Source organism: Stegostoma tigrinum, chromosome 4 (assembly GCF_030684315.1).
Source record: "Stegostoma tigrinum isolate sSteTig4 chromosome 4, sSteTig4.hap1, whole genome shotgun sequence".
NCBI lineage: Eukaryota > Metazoa > Chordata > Chondrichthyes > Orectolobiformes > Stegostomatidae > Stegostoma > Stegostoma tigrinum.
The window spans coordinates 52,497,836-52,522,860 of record NC_081357.1 but is presented as its reverse complement, the minus strand read 5'-3'; the positions used below and the strand labels follow the sequence as shown (position 1 = coordinate 52,522,860).

The 25,025-nt window shown below is 38.4% G+C and overlaps 1 protein-coding gene across 1 annotated transcript in view; it reads left to right on the top strand.

The window, feature by feature from the left end:
- The window catches only part of ufl1 (UFM1-specific ligase 1), a 42,477-nt gene extending 21,647 nt beyond the window's left edge, over positions 1–20,830 (top strand). The window contains exons 9-19 of the mRNA XM_048530912.2: positions 191–366; positions 2,629–2,808; positions 4,590–4,713; positions 7,912–8,028; positions 10,201–10,321; positions 11,034–11,200; positions 13,592–13,722; positions 14,521–14,601; positions 16,106–16,191; positions 18,786–18,966; positions 20,415–20,830. Of these exons, the coding sequence (XP_048386869.1) occupies positions 191–366; positions 2,629–2,808; positions 4,590–4,713; positions 7,912–8,028; positions 10,201–10,321; positions 11,034–11,200; positions 13,592–13,722; positions 14,521–14,601; positions 16,106–16,191; positions 18,786–18,966; positions 20,415–20,636 (1,586 nt within the window). The 3' untranslated portion in view covers positions 20,637–20,830. The remainder of the gene's footprint in view (positions 1–190; positions 367–2,628; positions 2,809–4,589; positions 4,714–7,911; positions 8,029–10,200; positions 10,322–11,033; positions 11,201–13,591; positions 13,723–14,520; positions 14,602–16,105; positions 16,192–18,785; positions 18,967–20,414) is intronic.
- Positions 20,831–25,025: the final 4,195 nt, after the last annotated feature.

Sequence of the window (25,025 nt, the reverse complement as noted above, 5' to 3'; positions counted from 1 at the left end):
TTTGATGTGCTTCGTGAGTTAAAATTATTTGGCCATATTTATGTGGAACATCAGTTAAAGTATTATGATGAAATAGTGGCTTAACCCTGTTCATATAACAAAGTTAGAATTATTTGTGATTCTGGGAGGGCAGATAGCTTTTGGATAGAACACTAATACTCAAAGGAAACTGTTCTTTCTTCTGTACTAGAATTTGATACTTTATGCAGACTGGGAATTCCTGACCCTATGAATTACATAAAGAAGCGATACAAAACAGCATCGATGACCACTTTGAAGGCCGTTTGTGTCGGACGTACTATTGTTGATCAGGTGGAAGCTTCAGTAGAGGAGGCTATCAGATCAGGCACCTGGGTGGATATACAGGTACTGCTTTCCTGACACACTCCCAAAAAGTATGCTTTTGAGAGGGCAGCATGGTGGCTCAGTTGTTAGTACTGCTGCCTCTCAGCGCCAAGGGACCCGGGTTCAATTCCACCCTCGAGCAACTGTGTAGAGTTTGCACGTTCTCTCCATGTCTGTGTGGGTTTCTTGCCGGTGCTCTAGTTTCCTCCCACAGTCCAAAAATGTGCAGACTAGGTGGATTGGCCGTGCCAAATTGCCGTAGTGTTCAGGGATGTATAGGTTATTTGAATTATAGGGGGATCGATCTAGCTGGATGCTCCAATGGTCAGTGTGGACTTGTTGGACTGAAGGGCCTGTTTCCACACTGTAGGGATTCTATGATTGTACAGTGCAGAAACAAACTTGAAGCAACAAAAAGAAAATTAGGACGGAAATATATAATGTATTAAACTTTTTCATTTTATTCATCAAAAAATTCCTCCTAGGAAAATAATTGTCAGTACATGCCGAATATTATGTTAAGTTTTGATGAGGTATTTGTTTGTTCTTTGATCATAAAATACAATTGGAACACTAAATGATTCTCTGAACTTGTGCTGTTAGCATCTTGTATGTACCAATATTTTGAGTTTGTGCTCTAACCATTTTCTAAACTCATCCCTGTTGTGTTTGTGTTGCAATGTAATAACATAATGGATTTAATGTTCCTTGTTCACACTAGAAGAACTCTTGTTCAATAAAGACACTGTACGTAATTGAGTTGTGCTGTGATTTTTGAGAGCTGGTAAGTGCCCAGTAGGAATGTGCTTAAAAATTATAATTAAAAACATGATTTAATTACAGAGTTTAGGAAATGAGAGGAACTGTCATGGTTTATAAATTGTTGCATAGTAGTGCTGAAATTGAGTATTAGTCTGAGACCTATTCACAAATTTCCATCGTAGGGAGCAATCATTAATCTGATTGACTAGCCATTATCCTGTGAAACAGCCAGTAGGACCCTATTTGGTACCCAGTTTTTGTGCCAGTCTATCTGTGATTACCTTGGGAAGTTCAAAGGGTCCTAATGATTTGAATAACAGCTGAAGTTAACTGTTTCACGCTACTGCCTTACAGTAGTAACACAAACAGTATTTTCCATGAACAGGAAGCTCCTGTCCAGGCAAAAACACATTGGCCCACTACGCAAAGCAGTGACGTAGTATGTGCATTTCAATTTAATGCCAGCCATGTACGTATATACCCCCATGACTGGCAAATCCTACCAAACAGCATGTTGCTTTCGATGTTCATCAAATGTATTCAAAAAAAGAACCCAGAACGTAAAGTTGTACCTTATAATGAAGACTCTAATTGTATATTTTTTACTGAAAAATCCTGAATGTGTTCAAAATTGCATTAACAATTGATTTAAGTCTATCAGTTGGGCTTGTAGTGTGGCTCACTTAGACTTGGTGGAAACCATTTATATTCATATGCAAGACGCAGAACTCTGCAGTTTAAAAAGTAAATTGTTCAGACATTTTGATTAAACAAAGCTTATGTACCGCTCCTGATGTATTCTCCATGGCACAACTCAGCTAATTAAAACAAAAACTTTATTTGTGGAACTTGACCCATATGGAGAATGGGAAAGAATATAATGGATTACAAAAACATTCTCCATCACAACATCTTGACCAGACAGCAAACTGTTTCTTGTAGAGTATGAACTGTCCCCTTTAAAAGTTGGTACTCATAGAATCGTGCAGTCCAAAAGAGGTCATTTGGTTGGGCCATTGATTCTGGACTGCCAAAAATACACTGCAGTTACTCTAGTTCCATTTGCCTGCGTATGGCCCATGGCCTTGAATGTGATTGCACTTCAAGTTTTCATCTAAGTATTCTCACATCTGTCCTGGTAAGTGCAGGAAAATCTTTGGCACCATGGGCTGTTTTCTTTACAGTACACCATCGTGATTATATAATGATGAACCACTTTTTAAAATGAATATTCAATCATTGTTGTTACTTTCCACAAGATGTCACCAATCTTCCATACCACTTCCCAGTAAAGCATTGTTTCATGACAAATTTAGAGGGTACTTTATCCCTGTGAATTCAACAGAAGCAAGTGATGGTTTTTATTTTAAAACAGTGCTAAGAAAATGTGCCCAGCTTCATTGTTATGTATTGGTAACTCAGATAAATGTGTATGCAATGCAGGGAGGAATTCTATAACTTTTGATATCCATTAAGACTTTTGAACATGTTTTGAGTAATTCCTGTATGTTTTGTACATAGCCCTTACTACCCACTTCATTTTCTGAGGAAGATGCATCCATTTTGCTCCAGCAAGTGATGAGGACCATGCAGAAACATTCTGCTTCCAGGATTTTTGGGGACACTATTGTCGTCAGTGAGCAGTTTATTAGCAGCTGTGCATCTTTGTTTGAACAGACGATGCAGCACAAGGCTGAAAAGGTAAAGAAATATTTACCAAAATCATATCCAAACATGAAGCAGTAGAAACAAGGTCTACAGTGCTAAAGATTGATATTGTTGTGTTTCCATTAAAAATAATTGTTAATGAAAACATCAAGCCTTACTTATATTAGCCTTTCTTACATTTCATATTTGGCGGCAGCCTTTAAGCTACCTTGATCCTTTCCTGACGTTTCTTCCCTCAACCCACATTTCCCACTCCCACATTCTGCGTCTTTGGAAGACTCCTCACATCTATATTTTTTCGTAGTGTTATTCAAGCATTCTAATTCTTTCCTGTTTGATATCTCCTTCACTCTACAAAGCACTTCAGGAAGTTTGCTGCAATAAGTAAATGCAAGTTAAAACTGATTAGTACCAGAGATTACCTAAATTAATACATTTGGGATTATCCTGCCGCAGTGGTAAATATTATATTCTGGGCTGGTGACTGTGGGAATTTCACTGACTGCAGTCACAGAATTGTTATAGCATGGAAGGTGCTCATTTGGCCTATTGTTCACGTCAGGTCTTGAAGGAGAATTTTATTTAGTGCCACTCACCTGTCTTTGCTGTGTAACCGGAAATGTTCTTCCTCTTCTATTAACAATCCAACTTCCTCTTAAGTGTTTTGATTTAACCTGTTTCCACCATGTTCTCAAGCCGCATATTCCAAATCCTCCTGACTTGCTGTGTGAAAATGTTTTTTCCTAATGTTGATATCACTTCGTTTGCCAATTGCTTAAATTTTGTTCCCTCTTGATCTTGACCCTTCCACCAATAGGAACCTTTTCCCCCTCTGTCTAGACACCTCATGATTTCAAGTACTATATCAAAATTCTTCTCAACTGACTTTTCAAAGAACACTTCTCCAACCTATGTAAATAATTGTAATTCCTCATCATTAGTGTCATTCTCGGAATCTTCTCAATCTTGTGACTTTCGCATTTTTACTCAAACGTAATGCCTAGTACTGGATGCTATACTCCAGGAAAGGCGGAAACAGTGTTCGATATGATCTTAATGTAGCTTTTTACTTTTATACGCTGCCCTTAATATCAACTATGCTCTTAAACTGTTTCAGCTGTAGTGACTTGTAAAAATAAAATACACCTAGGTCCCTCTACTTCTGTACTGCTTCTCAAGTGTACCCTTTAGTGTTAATAACTATCAGTTCACACTTTTCTGCAGTAAATGTAATCTGCTATTTGTCTAACCATTCCACCAATGTATCAATTTCTCTGTCTTGTTCTCTGTCCTTCCTGTGACCCTTCTCTGCCCAACTGCCAATGTACTAAGATTGTGCTCGTGAGAGTGCGTCACCTATCCAAAGAGATAAACAATAAATCTACAAGTTTGATACCTGTTTTTAGCAAATCTAGTGTGCATACTGGAGTTTACATGCTACAGGAAGGCTAAAATCCCACACTAGTGGAGACCACTGATAATTTATTTGCCAACTGCCTCCATAAAACACGTTCACAAACCCAACCTGACTCAGCTTCTCAATTATTGAAAATACGGATATAGTATGTTCAGGGTGGGAATTGTGATTTCAGACCATTTTGGCGAAGATTTGGTTCTCGGACTTTCAGGTGATGTGAGTATCCAGTGGAATTAAACCAGTATTTTTACTATTTTATCACATTGAATTTATTTATCGTCTATGTTTTTGACTATTGAGTTTGTACATTGTTCATGTAAATCTGCATACAGTCTAGCCTTGTTTTTGTTCCGTTTGCACTGTATTTACATTTATTCACAGTATGCCTTTTTTCTAGGAAGTAAAGAATAACCATGCCCATGTGTTAACAGAGGAGGACCTGAAGCAGGCTGCTATTATAGCAGAAAGTATGATTTGTGTTAAAAAGGACAAGCGAGAGGACCGGAAGAAGAAGGCATTAGGTGAGTTCATTAATTACAGTTTGCAACTGGGCCCCTGTGTGTGTACTTCTACTCAATGTCTTTAGCAGCTTTCAACATTCAGATTAATTTCAAAAAAATCGAAGTTTGTTTCTTTTAAAGCCTACAATTTTGTATTTTTCACAACTGTATTTAAGTACTGGTGTTAACTTATGTCTTGCCTTTAATTTTAAAAATCTGGAAACTAATTTTAAAAACTAGTTAACCGGTTTTACATCTGTACTTTTTCCAAAGTGAGATGCTACAGCACCTGTGAATGGTGCAGTTTCTCCCTTTAGACTTCCATTGCCATCATAAGGCATTCTTAGTTTCATGTTAGTCAACCCATTAATCCATTTACATTGCTGCAGTGCGATTCTTCTGTCAGAATAATAATGAGGCTAACTCTGCTCACTGCTATTTATATTTGAATGACAGAGCAACTTCAGGTGAGGGTCAGACACACAGCTAAACTCCAATCTCCCAGTTGCTAATAGAATTGAACCATTTCCTGATAGCTTCACAGGAAAAGCATTTTGCTGTCTGCCTTATCACTCTGAAAGTTACCTGTTATCTGTGCAGTATGTAATTCCCCCTAGTTTTATTTGTTACAGATTTCGCAAATGTAAAGTTTTAATTTTTTACAATTGTTTTGTTTGTGTCTTTTCTCTCTCTCTTTATAGTTTAATCTTATCTTTTACTCGCTTTCGTTTTCTGTCTTTCATTTTTGTGTTGAACTCACCCACTCCAATTTGCACTTCTCAATGGAAATTGTTCCATTTTGTTTTCTTTGCTGTGTTTTCATAAGCTCACACTTTTTAGCAATTTGCCGTACTAAAAGAATTAAAATTCTGAACATGTTGGAGTCACTTAAATAATGTCAGACATCATCATTATATCCTGAAAGAGCAAAATCAGGACCTTTGCATCTTAGAACCAACATGACCCTCTGTTTTATAGGTCACTTATCCATCCCCAGAAAGAGGCTTCTAGGTTTTGCCAAATTGAGGAAGTTGTTATAATGTGGAGTACAGCTTAGGAAGAATGGTCTCAAACGGTCATTATCATTCAAAGTTATCAATTAATTGAAGTAGTGATCTGGTCAAGTAGTTGACCAGATCAAAAGATAGTTTGCCATCCTTAATTAGATCCAGCTCCCTAATTTTATTTTCTTTAAATTTGAATTATTTGATTAAATTAAATATGATTTATTTATGAATCTTTACTGCTACAGCAGTAATTATGGCCAAGCTACTTTAGCGTTACATGGTTTATATGGCTTCAATTTTTATCTCCGTAAAACATAGCACAAGAAGTTTACGCATTGTACCTGACATATTCTGATGTCCTATTGCTTGGCACTCACAAGCTGCTGCCATTTTGAGATTTCTAACTTGTTTGACCTCTCCTTACTCCATTGGCACACACTTTCCTGTTAGAGCACTGCACCTTGCTGTATACTTTCTACTTAAGATGCACCCTGAGCCATCTTCCATGCTCCTCACTGCTTCTGTCATCCTGAATGACGACTCCACTTGGTGATTTCCAATGCTTTGAATTGCCCCTTTTCCCCTTATCTTTATTGATCCATTCTCCTTCCATAGAAGCTTCCATACCCATATACGTAACCATCCCTCTGACATCCTGTTTCCCTGTCCTCCATCCCACAATCTTAGTCACTGATGAGATCAGCTCTAACAAATTTTTTTGTACCCTTCATCATTCACATCCATCTACGGAGATCTGGGTGTCATGGTGGAACAGTCGTTGAAGGTTGGCATGCAAATGCAGCAGGTGGTGAGGATAGCTAATGGCATGCTGGCCTTCATAGCACGAGGATTTGAGTATAGGAGTAGGGATGTATTGCTGCAGGTATACCAGGCCTTGGTGAGGCCACACCTTGAGTATTGTGTGCAGTTTAGGCCTCCTAGTCTTAAGAAGCACATTCTTGCTATTGAGGGTGTCCAGCAAAGGTTAACCAGACTAATTCCCAGGATGGCAGGACTGACGTGTGAAGAAAGATTGGACCAACTGGGCTTGTGCTCACTGGAATTTAGAAGAATGAGGGGTGACCTCAAAGAAGCATATAAAATCCTGATTTACTGGAGAGGGTAGATACAGGAAGAATGTTCCTGATGTTGGGGAAATCCAGAACTAGGGGTTGCTGCCTAAGAACAAGGGATAAGCCATTCAGAACTGAGATGAGGAAGAATTTCTTTACCCAGAGAGTTGTGAACCTGTGGAATTCTCTACTACAGTTCGCTGTTTGGGCAAGTTCATTAGATATATTCACGAGGGAGCTGGATGCTGCTCTTGCGGCTAAAGGGATCATGGGATATGAAGAGAAAGTTGGAATGGGATACTGAAATTGCATGATCAGTCATGATCATACTGAATGGTGGTGCAGGCTCAAAGGGTTGAATGGCCTACTCCTGCACCTATATTCTGTTTCTATTCCATCCCCATTTCTTTACTTGCCACACCTGGAAAAAGAAAGTGATTCTTTTTTAACTTGGAAATTTTTGTCATTCTCCTAATGGGTTATCATCAAAAAAACTTCAGTATTATTTTTGTTGTGCCTTAATCCAATTTCAGTATATAGAGGGGAATTGTTAGTTCCAGGTAATGCATAAACAAAAGGAGGTAATAATCATGGCATAAGAAGAAATTGAAGGCATTTTAAGGAATCTGGGATGTTCAGCTGTTTGTATCCTACTAATCTGAAAACAGCCTTTATGCCTAAGAATTGTATGAAAGGAAGGTGATACTTTAAGCGAACGTGGGGTCAACTTTCACATAATGCTCATTTCTACCAATAAATAGGTTATCATGTAGTAGGCCAGTGTTCTATATGTCTAGAAATAATACAAGTCACCTACAAGCACAGGTTTAAAGCTCCAAAACTTTGCCATTCATTTGACATCCTGCTTCCATTGGCTTCACCATCTGGGTGGTATACTGTTGGACTTCCCTCCCTGATTCTTTCTCCTTCCCTTCTCTCTCTCTCTCACATTCTTTAGGGCTCTTAATTTGGTGATATTTTTGTTCACTACTCAGAATATTTCTTTCTTTGGCCTGGCATCCATCTCTGTGTGCCCTGAGACACTTTCTACAGTGCCAATGCGAGTTTAGTTTTAGCAGCTCCAGATGAGTTTATCTTGGGAGTAGATTTAGTGTCTGTGTTTTAATGCTGTCCATTAGAGGGTGCTGGAAGTATCCGAGCAGGAGGTGGTGGTAATGCTCGAGAAATCAGGACCAGAAAAACCAAGAAGAAGGGAAAGCGAGAAGAAGATAGTGATGAAGAGATGTCTACTACAAGTATGTTCTTAAAAAATTAATTAGTTTTTTTTGTATTTAACAAAGTAATATGTTCACTTTTGGTTGCTTACTTGACATTGCTTACTCAGATTTCACAGCTATGATTTATGCTATATCTGTTGAAACTTAAAATCAATGTTGCAGGTTATTAATGCGTAATTGTCAATTTTTTTTGTTGAGTGACTCAAAACTGTACAGTTAGATTCTAAGATCATGGATTTCCATCAGTGTGAGTTATAATGATTTTATGTGATGAGTTATCTTGGATCTTAAACCTGTTTTCCCCCACCATTCTGTTACATGGCTGCCATTGCAACTCTTTACTATATACATCAGAACATTAGAGTGTAGTGTGGAATGGCTAAATGTTATTTGATATTGTTACAATAAATTTAAATACTGCCATTCATAGTCTAATTGATCCTGCTGAAAATTGCAATCCTGGAAGAATGGGAATAATGACAAGAGCAAGTCACCAAGTCAATCAAATCCAAACTGGTGCTCACGCCACATCTGTACCTATCTACTATAATTCTATTTCCCTGTTCTTCCCTCTAATCTTCTTGGTACTTGCATTTGAGGTAATGCTTGTTTCTCTAAATTAATACTACAGCAAAGCATCACATGTTGTAAAAGTCCTATGCATGAAAGTTATTGTCTTTTCCCTTCATCCCTCTCATTTTTTTGCTATCCCCGTTGCTGCCCACCTGTTGGTAGGTCAGTAACTATTTTTAACATTATTTAATTTGCCTTTTTCAGCTCCTTCCACAATTTTGAAAAGCTGTTATTGCATGGCTCCTTAACATTCGTTGAAGATTAATTTTGTCTTAATAAAATGCTAATATTACTTCAGTGAACTCATGCAATGCTTATCCCCCACTTTTCTAAATCTCCAGCAGTTGAATGGCTGTAAGTGCACATAATCCAGCCTTTGCTAAACCAATACTTCTTTAAAAATCGGCATGACTTTCTTGCTTTTGTATTCCAATGCTGTATGTGAAACCTAGAACTTCATTTGTCCTTTAATGACCTTTACTGACTGCCTCATTAACATATTTTTGATATTGCTTAATCACTCTGGATGTCTACTTTTACAAATTAGTGCTAATATTTAAATGTTATTTTCGCACTTTCCCACTTCTCAATGTTGAACTACATTTGACATCTGTACACCCATCCTACTGATGTGTTTTTGCCCTCCTGATTCTTTTTTAACTTGGAAATTTTTGTCATTCTCGTAATGGGTTATCATCAAAAAACTTCAGTATTATTTTTGTTGTGCCTTAGTCCAATTTCAGTATATGGAGGGGAATTGTTAGTTCCAGGTAATGCATAAACAAAAGGAGGTAATAATCATGGCATAAGAAGAAATTGAAGGCATTTTAAGGAATCTGGGACGTTCAGCTGTTTGTATCCTACTAATCTGAAAACAGCCTTTATCCCTAAGAATTGTATGAAAGGAAGGTGATATTTTCAGTGAACGTGGGGTCAACTTTCACATAATGCTCATTTCTACCAATAAATAGGGTATATATGTTAGGCCAGTGTTCTACATATCTAGAAATGAGCTTTTGTTATTTTCAGAGATAATGGGAATTGCGGATGCTGGAGAATCCAAGGTAACAAAGTGTGAAGCCGGACGAACACAGGCCAAGCAGCATCTCATGAAGGGTCTAGGCCTGAAACGTCAGCTTTTGTGCTCCTGAGATACTGCTTGGCCTGCTGTGTTCATCCAGCTTCACACTTTGTTATTTTGTTATTTTCAATCTGACAAATGTTTGGTTGTGTCTACAGAATATGCCAGATTCAGTGCTGTAGTACAGAGACAAACAATGAACCTATAAATCAAAATTACTGAGAAGCTGAAAATACAACATGCATTTTCCATGTTTTGGAGAAGTCAAAACCAAAGAATTGGGATGTCCTTGATTTTTATGAACTTCCAATTTAATACATATGATCCCGTACAGGCATATAATTTTAAATAGCTGACATACAAATGTTTCCTGTATTTAACGCATGTCTATTTTGTTTTGTCCACATAGTGTTTCGACTTGTGCATAAGTTGACTTCTAAACAAACTCCTGACCAGAATCTGTTTGCAACACAGTGGCTGCCTGTATTGTTTCCACTGGCACAATGTTTTAAAATTTTGCTATCTACCTTTGTTAGGTAAACACAAACAAAAGGAGATTATTTTCATGGAACAAGAAGAAATTGAAGACATTTTAAGGAATCATCTTGAAGACTGTCCAGAGGAAATGATCTGTGAACTTGCAGAACATTTGATGAGGTAAAGTAATTTATGCAGCACCTTTCATGACCTTAGAATATCTCAGTGTGCAAACAAATACTTTTGAAGTGACATTGTAAAATAGGGGCATATGGCAGATCACTCATGCACAACAAAACCAAACATACAACAATAAAGTAAATGACTAATCTTTTTAAAAAATAAATACTCTTGTATGAATAATAAATAACAACCAAATTTCATGCTAAAAGCATTTGCAATAGAGATGCAAGTGTAAATTGTTGCACTGAACAAGCTGAGGAGTAATTAGTTTATACAATAAAATTGCTAATTGGAGCATGTCACTTTTACCATTTCAACGAATACAGAATTTGCTTCCAGTTTATTTGGTGAACAGTGCTTTTTTTCATAATCACACAAGTGTTGATGATTACTGATCGCACATAATTGTGAATTGCTATTTAAAAATATCCATCTCATAAAAACTCATGAAGACAGATGATTTTTCTTTCTTTGGCATATGTTGACAGTTTCACTTGTTTGCTAAAATTTGCAATGATGTCAGATCAGTGGTTTTACACATTGGCTATGTTATAGATTTTGACTAATGTTGTTTGAGAAAATGTTTTTGTCACCGCTTCATGATTTAAAGTGAGAATGAAATGTACCAGCTCATAACTCTACGTGTAATTTTAAAAATAGGTGCATCTTTTGTAGAATGGCATTTACCACTTTTTTTATATTTTAATAGGCCTTTAAGTAAAAGCTATCAGGAGGTGTTGCATTCGGTGTTAATGTCCACTGCCACCTCTGCAGTAGGAGCCAATAGAAAGAAGACTGTAAAAGAACTGCAGGAGGAGGTATCAAACTTTCATAACAACATTAGATTGTTTGAGAAAGGAGCCAAACTCTTTCCAGGTAAGTACCCTGCTGCCATATTAATGTGTTAAAATGTGTTTCCAGTTGAGATCCCCTGCAACACTGGATTTGGTGGTGATTATGTTTTCGCTGATGATTTGTGTGATTAGGTAACAGAGTGAATCATTTTAAGTGACTGTCCTGGTATTGTGCCACATCACAAAATTTGAATCATTGTCCTATAAATGAGAATCGTGATGAAATCTTATTTCAGAGTAAGGGATCGCACATTTAAGACATGGATGAGAAGTTTCCTCAGGGTAGTGCATCTGTGAAGTTGTTTACTGCAGAAGGCTGTCAAGGCTTTATCGTAATGTAAATTTGAGTTTGAAATAGACAGGCTCTGATTGTTAAGGGAATGAGGATTTTGGGGAAGAGACAGGAAAATACACTTGAGGGTTATAAGGTCAACCATAATTTCAGTGAATGGCAGACCACATTCAAAGGCCTGAGTAGTCTACTTCTGTTCCTACATCTAATATTTTTAATGCTATTTTCTGTTACAATTCACATGCTACAGCACATAAACATGTAAATGGATTCATGGCGTTATGTTAAATTTAGACACTGTGTAATGTCACAGTTGGTAAAATTTGAAAATGTTTGGACGTTGTCTTACCAGATCATAGGGCCGTTCTCTCATTAGAGAGAGAGGTGTTGTTTTAACTGAGAGTCACTACACCTCAGGCAAGGGGCAAGATTGAGAAAGAGAGACCTTCACGGTAGCTTCAGCTGGTAGGAGAATTGAACCCATGCTGTTGGCAGCAATGTATATAACAAGCCAGCTGTCCAGTGAACTGAGCTAGTCAATCTCAGGAAAGTATTTGGACTATATGTGTGAAGGATATCATAGATTCATTAATTTGACTATACTGACGATTACAAATCTCAGGTAAATCTGGAATGGGAGCAGTGTAATTGTCTTCAACAATTATGGATAAGGGGAAGTAAAATTGTTTGGGAATTTCGCCCTGCTTGCTATTCATTAGGCCGTGTTCGTAACATGACTAGAGCTAATGGAGATGGTTGAGGGTTCTGAAGTTAATGTTGTTAATACGTACTTTCAAAAGACATTTGATTAAGTGCCATATAATAGACCTGGATTCGATTACAATATGGTGCTAAGCGAGCCCTTTTGGTCATCAGGTCCATGCTGATTCTTGTGTAGAACAACCTAATCCGGTCCACTTTCCAATTCTATAGCTTTCACCCTGTAAGTTTATGTCCTTCAAGTGCCCATTTAATTCTCTTTTGAAATAATAACTGTTTCCATTTCCTGGTTTCCTGAATTATGTGAGCCATCTCTAGTTTTTTCATACAATTCCTAAGTAACAGAACAGCTGCTCCTTCCTTTTGTCGCTGTGCCCTATTCTAAATGCCACGTACCGGTAATCCTACAGCCGTGTCCCTGTGATGACAATCAGATTGTATCTGTTTATTTATTTCTGTGCACTATAGGTTCATCTCTTTTGTTCTGGATGTGTATTTAGTTTTGTCCTTTTATTTATTGCTGTTCCAATCATGGGCTGTTCCTCTCCAATGTTTGCTGATGATGGGCTAACTAGTCTGTCAGTAGCAAATGCAAGCGATGCACAGGCCCCTGCAGGAGCGACTGCTTGGAGATTTTAGCATTTCTAGTCACTGAAACAGCCTTCTTCTAATTGGTTGTCCCATTGAATGAATTTTCCTAGGTGCTTTAGGAATTTGCTCTGTGCCCCCATGTATTTTGACTTGTGTGTTTTCGTGCATTGCCATCTAGTTTAAAGCAGGCAAAGCTAAAAATTTTTGTTAACTGTTAAAATGTTTCAGGAGCTGAAGGACTTTAGCACCAAACTTTGCGCTTTACCTTCTGTTCACCTGAATCATGGCTTCAGTCTGCTGTTTGTTTTCTTGCCTCCAAGTAATGCTTGGTGTGAGTGCCTGATTCACCTCTGGTCTATCTTGAAATTTGCATTTCAGGATTAGGTGGACAGGTAGATAGCAGAAGTCATCCAGACAGTGCGTTCTTGATCCCAGTATGAATATCCAACCTGTTTATCTCTGTTTCCACAGATCCTGAGCCTCCTAAGTATTTTCATAAATTTCTGTCTTATTTAATTTTACCAGTATGCAGTGAAAATTGTCATATTTATTGTGACAGTTGCACTTAATGATCAGCTTATGTGTATACTTGATATTTCCATTTTTGTAAACCTGAACATCAAGCTTTTTACAGCGTACTTTTTAAATTACTGGAGTTAGCAGTGCACTGTGTATTCAGGAATTACACAGGCTAATGTGATGTGTTGAGAATTTGACAATGGATCAACAAATGCTTGACAACCACATTTGCCCAGTAATGTTCCCTTTGTTAGTTTGTCTCACAAGCAGTAATATTCTTCGATGTTTTAGATGACACACACATTCAACTGGGAAAGCATTTATTGAAGACAATGTGCACCGATATTTCAAATCTTCTTTTCAACTTCTTGGCTGGGGACTTGATGATGGCAGTGGAAACATATACTATAATAACTGCTGAGGTATGGAGAGCTGAGTTACTGTGTGTAAAATACTATTGTTCTTGCTTCTTCCACTTGGCTAGGTTAAAGTTTACATTTTCCCATATGTCCGATTTTGGTTGTCGTCATCATTTGTGGAGGTTGGTCCACTATTATGGTAATTTTAAGTGTAGCTTTCAAAAAACTTTCAATCTGCAATTTAAAAAGGCTCTGTTTTTCAAAACTTGTCAAATGCATGATTGTTTTGCATGTTTCAGTTGGGCTAAAGCACAAAGAGTAAATTGTTGAACAACACAAGCTTTGCACTTTAAATACTATAGGGCACAAAAAAACTTCTTTATTCTCCAGAATTTTTTTGTTTTTGGTCAGCATTTGTTGCAAGTTTTGTCTCACTGTGGCAAAGCTTGGCGTCACTGTTATAAATTGCGTGCTGTCGTCTTAGAACAGCAGCAGAGACGTGTTTTTTTTTCCAGTAAGGGTTTTGCACCTTTGGATATCATGGCCCTAGAAGACTGTGGATGCGAAGTCAATAAATTTTTTTTTTAAGCAGAGGGATATAGTTCTTGTTAGGGAATCATAGGTGATCGAGTGTAAATGGAATGGTGAATTCACAGCATGGACATTTCAGTCATGATTTTATTGACTGGGGGAGCACGCTCGAAGGCTGAATGGCCTACTGCTCCTGTTTTGCAGTAATTATGTAAAAGTAGAGGTTTGGCAAGTGAAGCATCACATGATGTATCAATTTGTAGTTGTATTTCATATAAATGCACGTTTCTGATAAAATTGTGGGAATTCTGAATTTTTTTTAATGTTCAGCTCAGATTGAAAATCTTGGCAAAACTGCCTGAGGAAACCAGAGGTCCTCTCTCCAAGCTCCATAACGCACTGAATGGCAAAGTAAGTTTTTTTTTGACTCTTCAGTTCTTTTTCTCAATAAAGTAAAATTAGCCTTGGTTGTTGTTGGGCTGAGTTGTACAATCATTCCTCCATGTAGTGTACCTGTTAATTTAATCAGTAGAGTTAGAAGTACTTTATGATTTCAACAAGAAGTAGTGTAAAACAGCAAAGGTGCAACTCCTGACTTGCCACATTGTTGCAAACCGTCACCATTGTGTAGACAATGTCTTGCTCAGCTGGGAAGAGGATACTGAGCCCTGGTCTCTTCCCCTTGTTGCCTGGTACTGTTTGTAAACAAGAAGAGAGACTAAGAGTCATGCTTTGAGAATGTGCACATGGAGTACAGAGTGGTGCTAGTTTATGCTAGTCGGCAGAGGTTTGAGGTGGCCAGTGCAATAAAAGCGAGGAGAATAACTGATATAAAGTTCAGAATTAAATGCAAAAGTAGTAATGTGAGGTGTACTGTGGTCACTAGAGAAGAGTGAAGGTTATAGGAGGTGGGAAGGTTTGTGAATGATAAAGCAGAAAATGATGAGAATATCAACCCTGTTCAGATTGTGAAAGCTTTTTGGAATTGTCTGGTATGTTATTACCTGATGCCGATTGCTGCTGAACACTTCCCTTGACACCTTTCTACTCCCTGTTAGGAAGAGAACATTCCTACTTGAAGTTTTCTCCCAGTGTCTTCAAAATAGTACCCTCACACTAGGATATTTGTACCATTTCATTTTCCTGCTCTGGTGAGAAACTATCAGTACAAATCATCTGCAGCATAATTGTAGCTTTTTTAAAAAAGTGTTAACTGCCTTTGAATCATATTAAGGACATCTGATATAAAAGAGCTTCCAATCGATTACACAACTGATGGTGGCCAATTAGGCTGTCTGCCTAATTGAAATGGAACTTCTGACCAATTTCAGTTCCTTACTGTTGCTATCTGCCTAGCAGCTATTCTTGATCTGAAACTGAGATTAATTTCTACTCAATAATCCATTTAGTGTAATTTAGTAACCATGTTGGAGTCTAACTTGGCTGTCTTCAGAATTTTTACTAGTAATTATTTTTGGGAGGGGAAGGACCCCTATATCAAGGAGGATTTTTTGAAGTTGATGCTGACTTAGACCAGCTCCAGCACTCTGTGTGCAGGTGTCTTTTACTGGGGACTAGCGCAATTTTTTTTGGACCGACCCAGGGCAGACTACAAAGTTACTGAAGCAGGGCAAAACTGTCCTTTGGTGATTGATCAAGCAAACAGCAAATGCACCCACTTTTAAGATTGTGCAATTGGAAACTTGAGAAATCCATTTGATTCAGTCTAGCAATCTTCACCTGCTCCTGCACACGGTGAAGCATAAAAAAATCCATAAGCAATAGACAACTACCAAGGGGAATAGTAAGTTGGGCACTACACTTAAAACAACATGAAACTTTCTACAGAAAATTTTATGATTAAATGAATAAGGCTGTTTGGTTGAATGACTGCTTTTCTTTGATTCCTGTCAAGAGTGTAGAAGAATTCCTTACCATATTGGATGGTGTGGCAGAAGTCTGTGGAATTATGCTCAAAAAGGGAGATAAAAAGAAAGAAAGGTAAAACTCAGTAAGAATGAGAAAATATAGATTAGAAAGTGTAATCTTAACTATTGGACTTTAATATTATTGTGGTTTGGACAGTTTCATGTGTAATTGATTATTCTGATGAAAGGTTATCCCGATACATTAACTCTGATCATCTTTCCACAGACGCTGCATGACTAGTGACGGGTTTTCTGCATTTTCTGTTCTTCTGAGTTTCATCCTAAGCTCTGGAATATTATGAATATCATTGCTACTTTAAAACAAATGTCCTTAACAGTTTACTTTAGAGGATGATTAATTGTTTTGCAATCTCTCAACATTTTTACTGTTAATTCTTAATTTAAGAATAAAATACTGCAGATGCCGGAAACCTGAATTGAAATAGAAAATGCAATGAATGCTCAATAGATCTTGCTGCAGGTATTGAAGTTAACATTTCAGGGAGTCGATACTTAGTTATTAATTCTTAATATGTTAATTTTTGGCATCCATAATATTCTGGATGTGCGTCTGCTCACTGAGCTGGAAGGTTCGTTTTCAGGCATTTCATCACCATTCTAGGTAACGTCATCAGTGAGCCTCCGACAAAGCACTGGTGTTATGGCCCGCTTTCTGTTTAGGTTTCCTTGGGTTGGTGATGTCATTTCCTGTGTTGATGTCATTTCCTGTTCTTTTTCTCAGAGGATGGTAGATGGGCTCCAAATCAATGTGTTTGTTGATGGAGTTCCGGTTGGAATGCCATGCCTTTAGGAATTCGCGTGCTTGTCTCTGTTTGCCTTGTCCTAGGATGGATGTGTTGTCCCAATCACACTATTAGAAAAACCAAAGACACATACACCAGACACCACCACCTCATAAGCAAGGACAACATCATCAAGCTAGTGGACCTATGCCTTACCACCCACTTCACTTTCAATAACAACCTACAGACAAACCAACGGAACACCCATAGGATCTCTAATATCAGGGTTCTTAGCAGAGGCAATAATGCAGAGACTCGAACAAACAGCTCTGCCAATCATCCAACCCAAACTTTGGGTCCACTACGTGGATGACACCTTTGTCATCACTTAACAAAACAAATTAGAGGAAACTTTCAAGACCATCAATAATACCCTTACTGGCATAACATTCACGAAAGAGGAGGAAAACAACAATGAACTGCCATTCCTAGATATCACAGTAGAGCGAACAGCCAATGGGGAACTTCAAACCAGCGTCTACAGGAAAACAGCACATACGGACCAAATTCTGAACTACAGGAGCAACCATCCCAACACCCACAAACGAAGCTGCATTAGAACATTATTCAAATGAGCCACCACACACTGCAGCACAGAGGAACTACGAAGAGCAGAAGAAAATCACCTATACAGCGTATTCAAAAAGAACGGGTACCCAATGAACACAGTCTGCCGATTCCTCAGCAATGAACCCAAACAAACAGACAAAATGTGCCCAGAAACCATAACCACTCTCCCCTACATCAAAGACATTTCCGAAATGACTGCCAGACTACTCAGACCTCTTGGCATCAGGGTAGCCCACAAACCCACCAACACACTAAAACGGCAGCTAATGAACTTAAAAGACCCTATACAGACAACAAACAAAACAAACGTCATTTACAAAATACCTTGCAAGAACTGTGACAAACACTACATTGGACAAACTGGCAGGAAGCTAGCCACCAGGATACACGAACATCAACGAGCCACAAAACGACATGACCTGCTATCACTAGTATCCTTACATACAGATGAGGAAGGAAACCACTTTGATTGGAACAACACGTCCATCCTAGGACAAGCCAAACAGAGACACGCACGAGAATTCCTAGAAGCATGGCATTCCAACCGGAACTCCATCAACAAACACATTGATTTGGAGCCAATCTACCATCCTCTGAGAAAAAGAACAGGAAATGACATCACCAACCCAAGGAAATTAAACATAAATAGAAAGCAGGACATAACACCAACGCTTCACTGGAGGCTCACTGATGATGTTACCTAGAATGGTGACGAAACGTCTGAAAACTAACCTTCCAGCTCAGCGAGCAGACTCACATCCAGAACCTCAACCTGAGCTACAAATCTTCTCAAAACTCGCTATCCATAATATTTTCAAAACACTGTATTCCTGTAGGTTTTGCACAACAATACAAAACCAGTATAGATCTATAATATTTTGTTCTGGGTTGTTAGCTGGCAAGGGCAACACTTCTTTCCTCTCATTAATCACTCTTGAAAATGTTGGTGAGCCATTGTCATGAACCTCTGAAGTCTGTGATACAGTTACTCTCCTAATGCTGTTAGGGAGGGAGTTGGAATCTATTGCCTTTGCCCTTTATAAGTGATAAAGTTCATGTACTTGGAAGCTGCTTTTGAAAGATCCTTGACAAATTGTTCGGTGCATCTTGTAGATGGTGCATGCTGATGTCAAGCTGTGTCAGTGGTAGAGGGAGTGAATATTTAAATGGATGGATAGGATTCCAGCCGAGTGACTGACTGGATGATGTGAGGCTTCCTGAGTATTATTGAAGCTGTCATTAAAATCTGTGTTACAAAATGTTTAACTTTTATCCAAATGGTCTCTTGCTCTAGACAAGTCGTTTTCCAGCACAGACAGGCATTACTTGAACAAATCAAGGCCACTGAGGAGCCGGCATTAGTTTTGCATCTGACATCAGTCCTGCTGTTTCAGCTGTCAACACACAACATGCTTCATGCACCTGGCAGATGTGTACCACAGATTATCATGTTCCTCATGACCAAGATTCCAGAGGTAACTTGTCACCTGCAACATAGCCACTCTATGTTAAAAGAAGCCAATTACTGTTTAGCATATAAAAATTTAGATCATGTACCGGTTTTTAAGTACGGCTTCAAATCAAGTGTAATTTATGGATAGTGTTGTGTTCCATATGATTCTGAAAAGTATAAACCAATGAATTTTTTTAATCCCTCAGTTTATAATATGTTTTTTAAAACTAGGAATGCAGAGTGTTGAGCTAGTGTGATAGTGAAGCAATCTCTAGGAAACAGTTATCCTGTTCGCTACAGTGGAATTTCTTAAGCTGCCTGTCTCAAAATATCAGGGTGGATGAATATTTTCAGAACTGTTTGATCTTAAAGGATTAGTGAGAATGTGTATAGAAGTAAATAAATGATGTAACTTATACAGGACTAGTCCAATGAGAATGTTTAATAGCTTTTCTCATTCTATACCACACTTCCTTAAAATTGAGGAATCAGTGTTGAAGCAGCAGCAATGACCAAGTTTCAAATACAGGATATATAAGTCACTTTACCCTACCTTCACTTAACCTATTGAGCTATCTTCTTGCTGTTCCCAGTGGGAGATTCCTGTACCTTTAAATGGCCATTGTAAATTCATGTCCGATACAAAGTGGATAGAGTTGACATAATTGATCTTTGATCGTGAAAATCCATCACATCTCATTTGAAATTCATGGAAGAGTATAGTATCAAGGTAGTAACTTGAATTCTGGCCTGACTGTTTGCATTGTTGATTCTGTCTTTGTAATAGCCTTGGATCATGTGCCATTGTAAACCAGGGGCATGAAATAAGTGTTTTAATTGAACCAACGTCAAGGACGTGTAAACGTGCTTTTTTTCTGATCACTGGATTTCCCACACATGACTATTTAACTAAAATACCATTTAAACCTTTATGCGTCCTTTTTATTTTAATTTGAATTGCTGTTGTCATATGTACCTAGCTACAGTGAAAAAGCTTTGATTTGCATGCAGTACAGGCAGATCACACAATATGGAGTGTATTAGGGTAATAGAACAGAGCACAGAATTCAACGTCATAAAGAGTGAGATCAGCATTTAAAATTTGAGAGGTCCATTCAAAAATTCTAATAACGGCACAGAAGAAAATTCTTAAATCTGTTGATATGTGCATTTAAGCTTTTGTATCTTCTGCCCAATGAAAGAGGTAGGAAGAAATTGAAACCAGGGTGCAAGGGGTCTTTGATTATGTTGGCTGTCTTCCCAAGGCAGTGAGAAGTACAGATGGAGTCACTTGAAAAGTTACCTATTTTCCACATCATTTTTGCATTAAAAAATTGTGCAACACAATATTGTATTGAAACTCATGGAAGTATTAATCACATCTTTGGATGTCTCAATGCATTCGTTGAAAAATTAACTATATTGGAAAAGTTATTAAAAAAATAACCTGGGTATTATTCTCTTCCACAGGATCAGTACAAGCTCCTCCTGAAGTACCAAGGCCTGGTAGTGAAACAACTTGTAGTTCAGCAGAAAAAAGGCCAGGCAAATGATGACCCTGGTGAATGCAACAGCATTGAGAAAGAGAGTGAATATGATGTACAGACTGTTCGAAAGGAGCTGCAAGAATTAACACCATTTGTCAAAGAGCTTGTTCTGAAATCCAGGAAAACCTCCCTGACTGAAGAGTGAAGTAATTTGAAATGGAATTTTGTGGAATGATCCACACTTAAGCAACATTTGCATTAAATAGTTATAGTTACACATTCAAAGGTTTCATCTGTATCAGAAACATAAAAGATAAGCTGCAGAGCTGGATTAGATTTTATTGATTACATTTGTAACGCAAAAGGTACTGATTAATTTTATTAAAATGATTGCATCTATCAGTCTCTCTCTTTTCACATTATAACAAATGACATTTAACTCTGCGGAGAGCTTTATTTTTCCTTCAATAAAGAGTAATTTTGAAGTAGGGGGAAAAAGTAAAGTTTCAACATGAAGTGCTAACCTGTTTGGAATGCCATTCATACTTGGCTTATCCCCAAGGAAACATTTTCATTTGGAAAGTGAAAGAATCATTTAACATTTGACTGTATGATCTGAAGTGCCCACTTTCTTCATGAAGACCAGCGTCATCCCACTGCCAAAGGAAACTCGTGCTACGTGCCTCAATGATGACCGCTTGGTGGTTCTGACTTCCATGATTATGTTGTGCTTTGGGAGGTTAGTCATGGGTCACATCAACTTCAATTGCCTTGGTCCTTGCTATTCATCTACCAGTGCAACAGGCCCATGGCAGGTGCCGTCTCCCTGGCCCTACGCGGATCCCTCGGACATTTAGTCAACAAGGATACTCGTATCAGGCTCTTACTTATTGACTCCAGCTCCGCCTTCAACACATAATTCCAAACAAGCTCATCTCTGGCTCCCCACTGTCTAACTGGATCCTTGACTTGATCCATAGATCTCAATCTGTAAGAATAGGCAATAGCACCACCTGCACCATAATCCTCCACACCGGTGCCCCATAAGGTTGGGCACTCAGCCCCTTACTGTACTCCTCATGCAATCATGACTGCGTGGCCAAATTCAGCTCTAATTCCATTTACAAGTTTGATGACACCACTGTCAGGCAGGGCTCAAACAACAATGAGACAGAATACGGGAAAGATTGTTTATACCAAGTCTCTAGGCACTCGATCTCTCCATCAACATCAGCAAAGTGAAGGAGCTGGTCATTGATTTCAGGAAGCAGGGTGGACGGTATGCCTGTATCTGCAGCAAGGGTGTTGTGGTGGAGATGGTCAAGTATGTCCAGTTCCTGGAAGTGGTGGGCACCAACAATCCGCCCTGGTCCACCAACATCAATACGATGGTCAAGAAAACACAGGAGGCTTAGGAAATTTGGTGTGTCTACAAAGTCTCTCACCAGTTTTCACAGAATGCTTTTTATGACACATCTATTTGGATGCGTTGCAGCATGTTTTGGCAACTGCTCTTCCCAAGGACTGCAGAGGGTTGTGAACACAGCCTCGTCCATCAAGCAAACCATCTTCCATCCATTGACTCCATCTGTATTTCCTGCTGCCTCAGGAAGGCAACCAACATCAAAGATCCTTCCACCCCAGTTATACTGTATTCCACCATCTGGAAGAAGATATAAAAATTTCAATGGATGTACAAATAGATTCAAGAACAGCTTCTTCCCTGCTGTTTTAAGACTTTTGGATGTATGTCTCAAATGTTCATATTGATGCTGATGTTGATATCTCTCGCTCTCTCCACTGTCTCTGCAGCTGTAACTGTATTCTTCCCTCTGGTACAGTCTGCCTGCATAACATGCAAAACAACACTTTTTACTGTATCTCGATACATGCAACAACAATACATCCTATAGTTTTTTTTTTGCATGGTATTCAACCTCCTGTATCATAGGTCTAAGAGTGAGAAGACCTGCTGGGAGCCAATGATATAAAGTTCAACCACAATACATGTGTATAAACTACATAACACAAGATCTGCTATTTGCGTATTAGCTCATTCAAGGTGTCTTTCTTGTGCATTTTACAATTCTATGCTGAAAAAATACTGTCAGCTCCATCTGCAAACTGTTACCGTGAATTGTTGGTTCAAATAAAGTAGATACAAATTATTGTTTGAAACAAAGGTTTGGAACTAATCTGGATAAGTGGATATTGAGTTTTTAAAAGTGTTATGACAGTGCCCTATTGAATGCTTTAATTGAACAGACTACTTTCAGGCAGTGCATTCCAACTCCAGACTACTTGCTGCTTTAAGCCTTTTTTTCACATCGCTCTATCTGTTGCAAAACAGTCTGATTGTCCGTCTTGGGCAAGAGCCATTTACAAATGAGAAAAATTCCATATCCACTGTCTAGACCCCCCCCCCGCCATGTGATTTTGCAAAACATTTATCTATTTTTTTTGGTCTTCCCTCTGTGGAAAACAGTTGCAACTTCTCCAGTCCTTCCTCGTAACTAAAGTGTCTCATCTCTGGAACAATTCTTGTAAACTCGTACTCTCACTCTCCAATGCATTCACATACTTGTAATGTAGGCCCAGAACCGTACGCAATACTCCAGCTAAGTTCTAAGCAGTTACCTACAAGTTCACAGTAACCTCCCTGCTCTTGTATTCTGTCCCTGCTAATGAAGCCTAGAATATTATATGCTCTCTCGACTTGTCCTGCCACCTTTAATAACATCCATGTATAGTCCCAAATTTCCTTGTTCCTGTACATGATTTAGAGTAGTACCTTTTGTTTCATACTGTCCTTTCATGTTCTTTGTACCAAAGTGTATCATCTCATTCCCCATGTTGAACTTAATGTGATACCTATGCTGCTACTACAACAAAGTGTTTAATGTCCCTTTTTACAGTGGTCCCAAGGTTGAGTGTTGTCTGCAAACTTTGAAATTTCCCAAAAATCTAGAGTGGATATCAGACTGTACAAGGGCTCCAAAACTGACCCCCCCTCCAGTACTCTGTTATAAACTTATTTCCAGCCAGAAAAATACCCTTTGACTACTTGCTGTTGCTTAGCCTTCAGTCAATTTTTAGCCACCTTGCTACTGTCTGTTCTGTGATCTATAGCTTTCCCAAATCTTTTCTGTTGACACTGTATCAAATACCTTTAGATAAGCCCATGCATACTACATCCACCACCTTCTTGTATCAGTCCCTATGTTAGATCATCAAGAACCTCAGATTAGGCAAGATTTTACCTCAACAAAACCATGATGACTCTTCTGAATCAATCCACAATTTTCCATGTGACTATTCTACCCTAATTCATTGTTTCTACAAGTTATCCCACCAGAAAGGTAAACTGACTGGTCTGTAATTGCTGGGCCTTTCTTTACATCAATTTAGAACAATGGTATAATGTTCACCAATACTTTGGCATGCACTCCTGAATCCAGGAGGATTGGCAGATAATTGCTAGTGTGTCCATAATTTCCACACACTCTTCTTTAAATATGTTTGGTTGCATTTTATCTGATTCCAGTGAGTTATTTGTATTTAACTGCCAAAAGCTTATTTAGTACCTCTTAATCAATTTTAAATGTTCTAATGAATCAATTTCCTCTTCTGTCACCATGATCTGAGCAGCATTGAACTTATATGTAAAGATAGGTGCAAAACATTCCTTAAATGCATCAGCCATGTCTTTTGGCAACCAGAAAGGAATTTGCACCAAACAACCCAATTCAGTTTACAACTCTTACTACTACTGCCTATGTGCTTATAGAAATTACTGAGATTTCCTTTTATGGTGGGTGCCAGTGTTTATTTCACAATCCCTCCTTGCTTCTCGAATTTATTTTTTCACTTCACTTCTGCACTCAGCTCAGTTCTCAGTTGTATTTACTACCTGACACCTACCATGGCCACACATTTTCATGACCTTCATTTCTTGTCCCTTTGTTGTCCGAGAAGCTACCCTTTTTGAATGAGTATATCTTCTTTAAGGTTTTGTGAAGATTTGTAGCTTGGGTGTGGGTGATGGTGACTTGCTTATCGAGATGGCTGGTTACAGTTCAGACATTTTGCTGCCATTCTAGGTAACATCATCACTGTGTCTTTTGATGAAGCTATGTAGTTGTACTTTGCTTAGTAATTATAAGAATGTCATAGTCCTACCAGTGGACAAAGGGTGCATGACTGTCATTATGAACAAACCAGATGCTGCTTGCAGATACAGATACCTGCCAACAGGTGGAGATAGACCCAACACCACAGCGAGCAAATGGGATCACCCAAACATTCAGGAGACTAAAGAATGCAGGATGAATAACCCAGAAAGACTGCATGTAAATGAAACCAGAAGGCTAGAACACCCCATGCTTCTATTAACTCTCTATAATACCCAAATCAGACATTCCCCCTCAAACCCATTGTCTCCCTACTGGGCACATTTACACTCAGGCTAGCCAAGGACCTACAACAAAGACTGAAACACCTAGTCAATAGATCATGCCATTCCATCCAGTCAACCCAGGAATTATTTAATAACCTCAAGAACATCAATATCAACAATGATGAGATTATGGTGTCT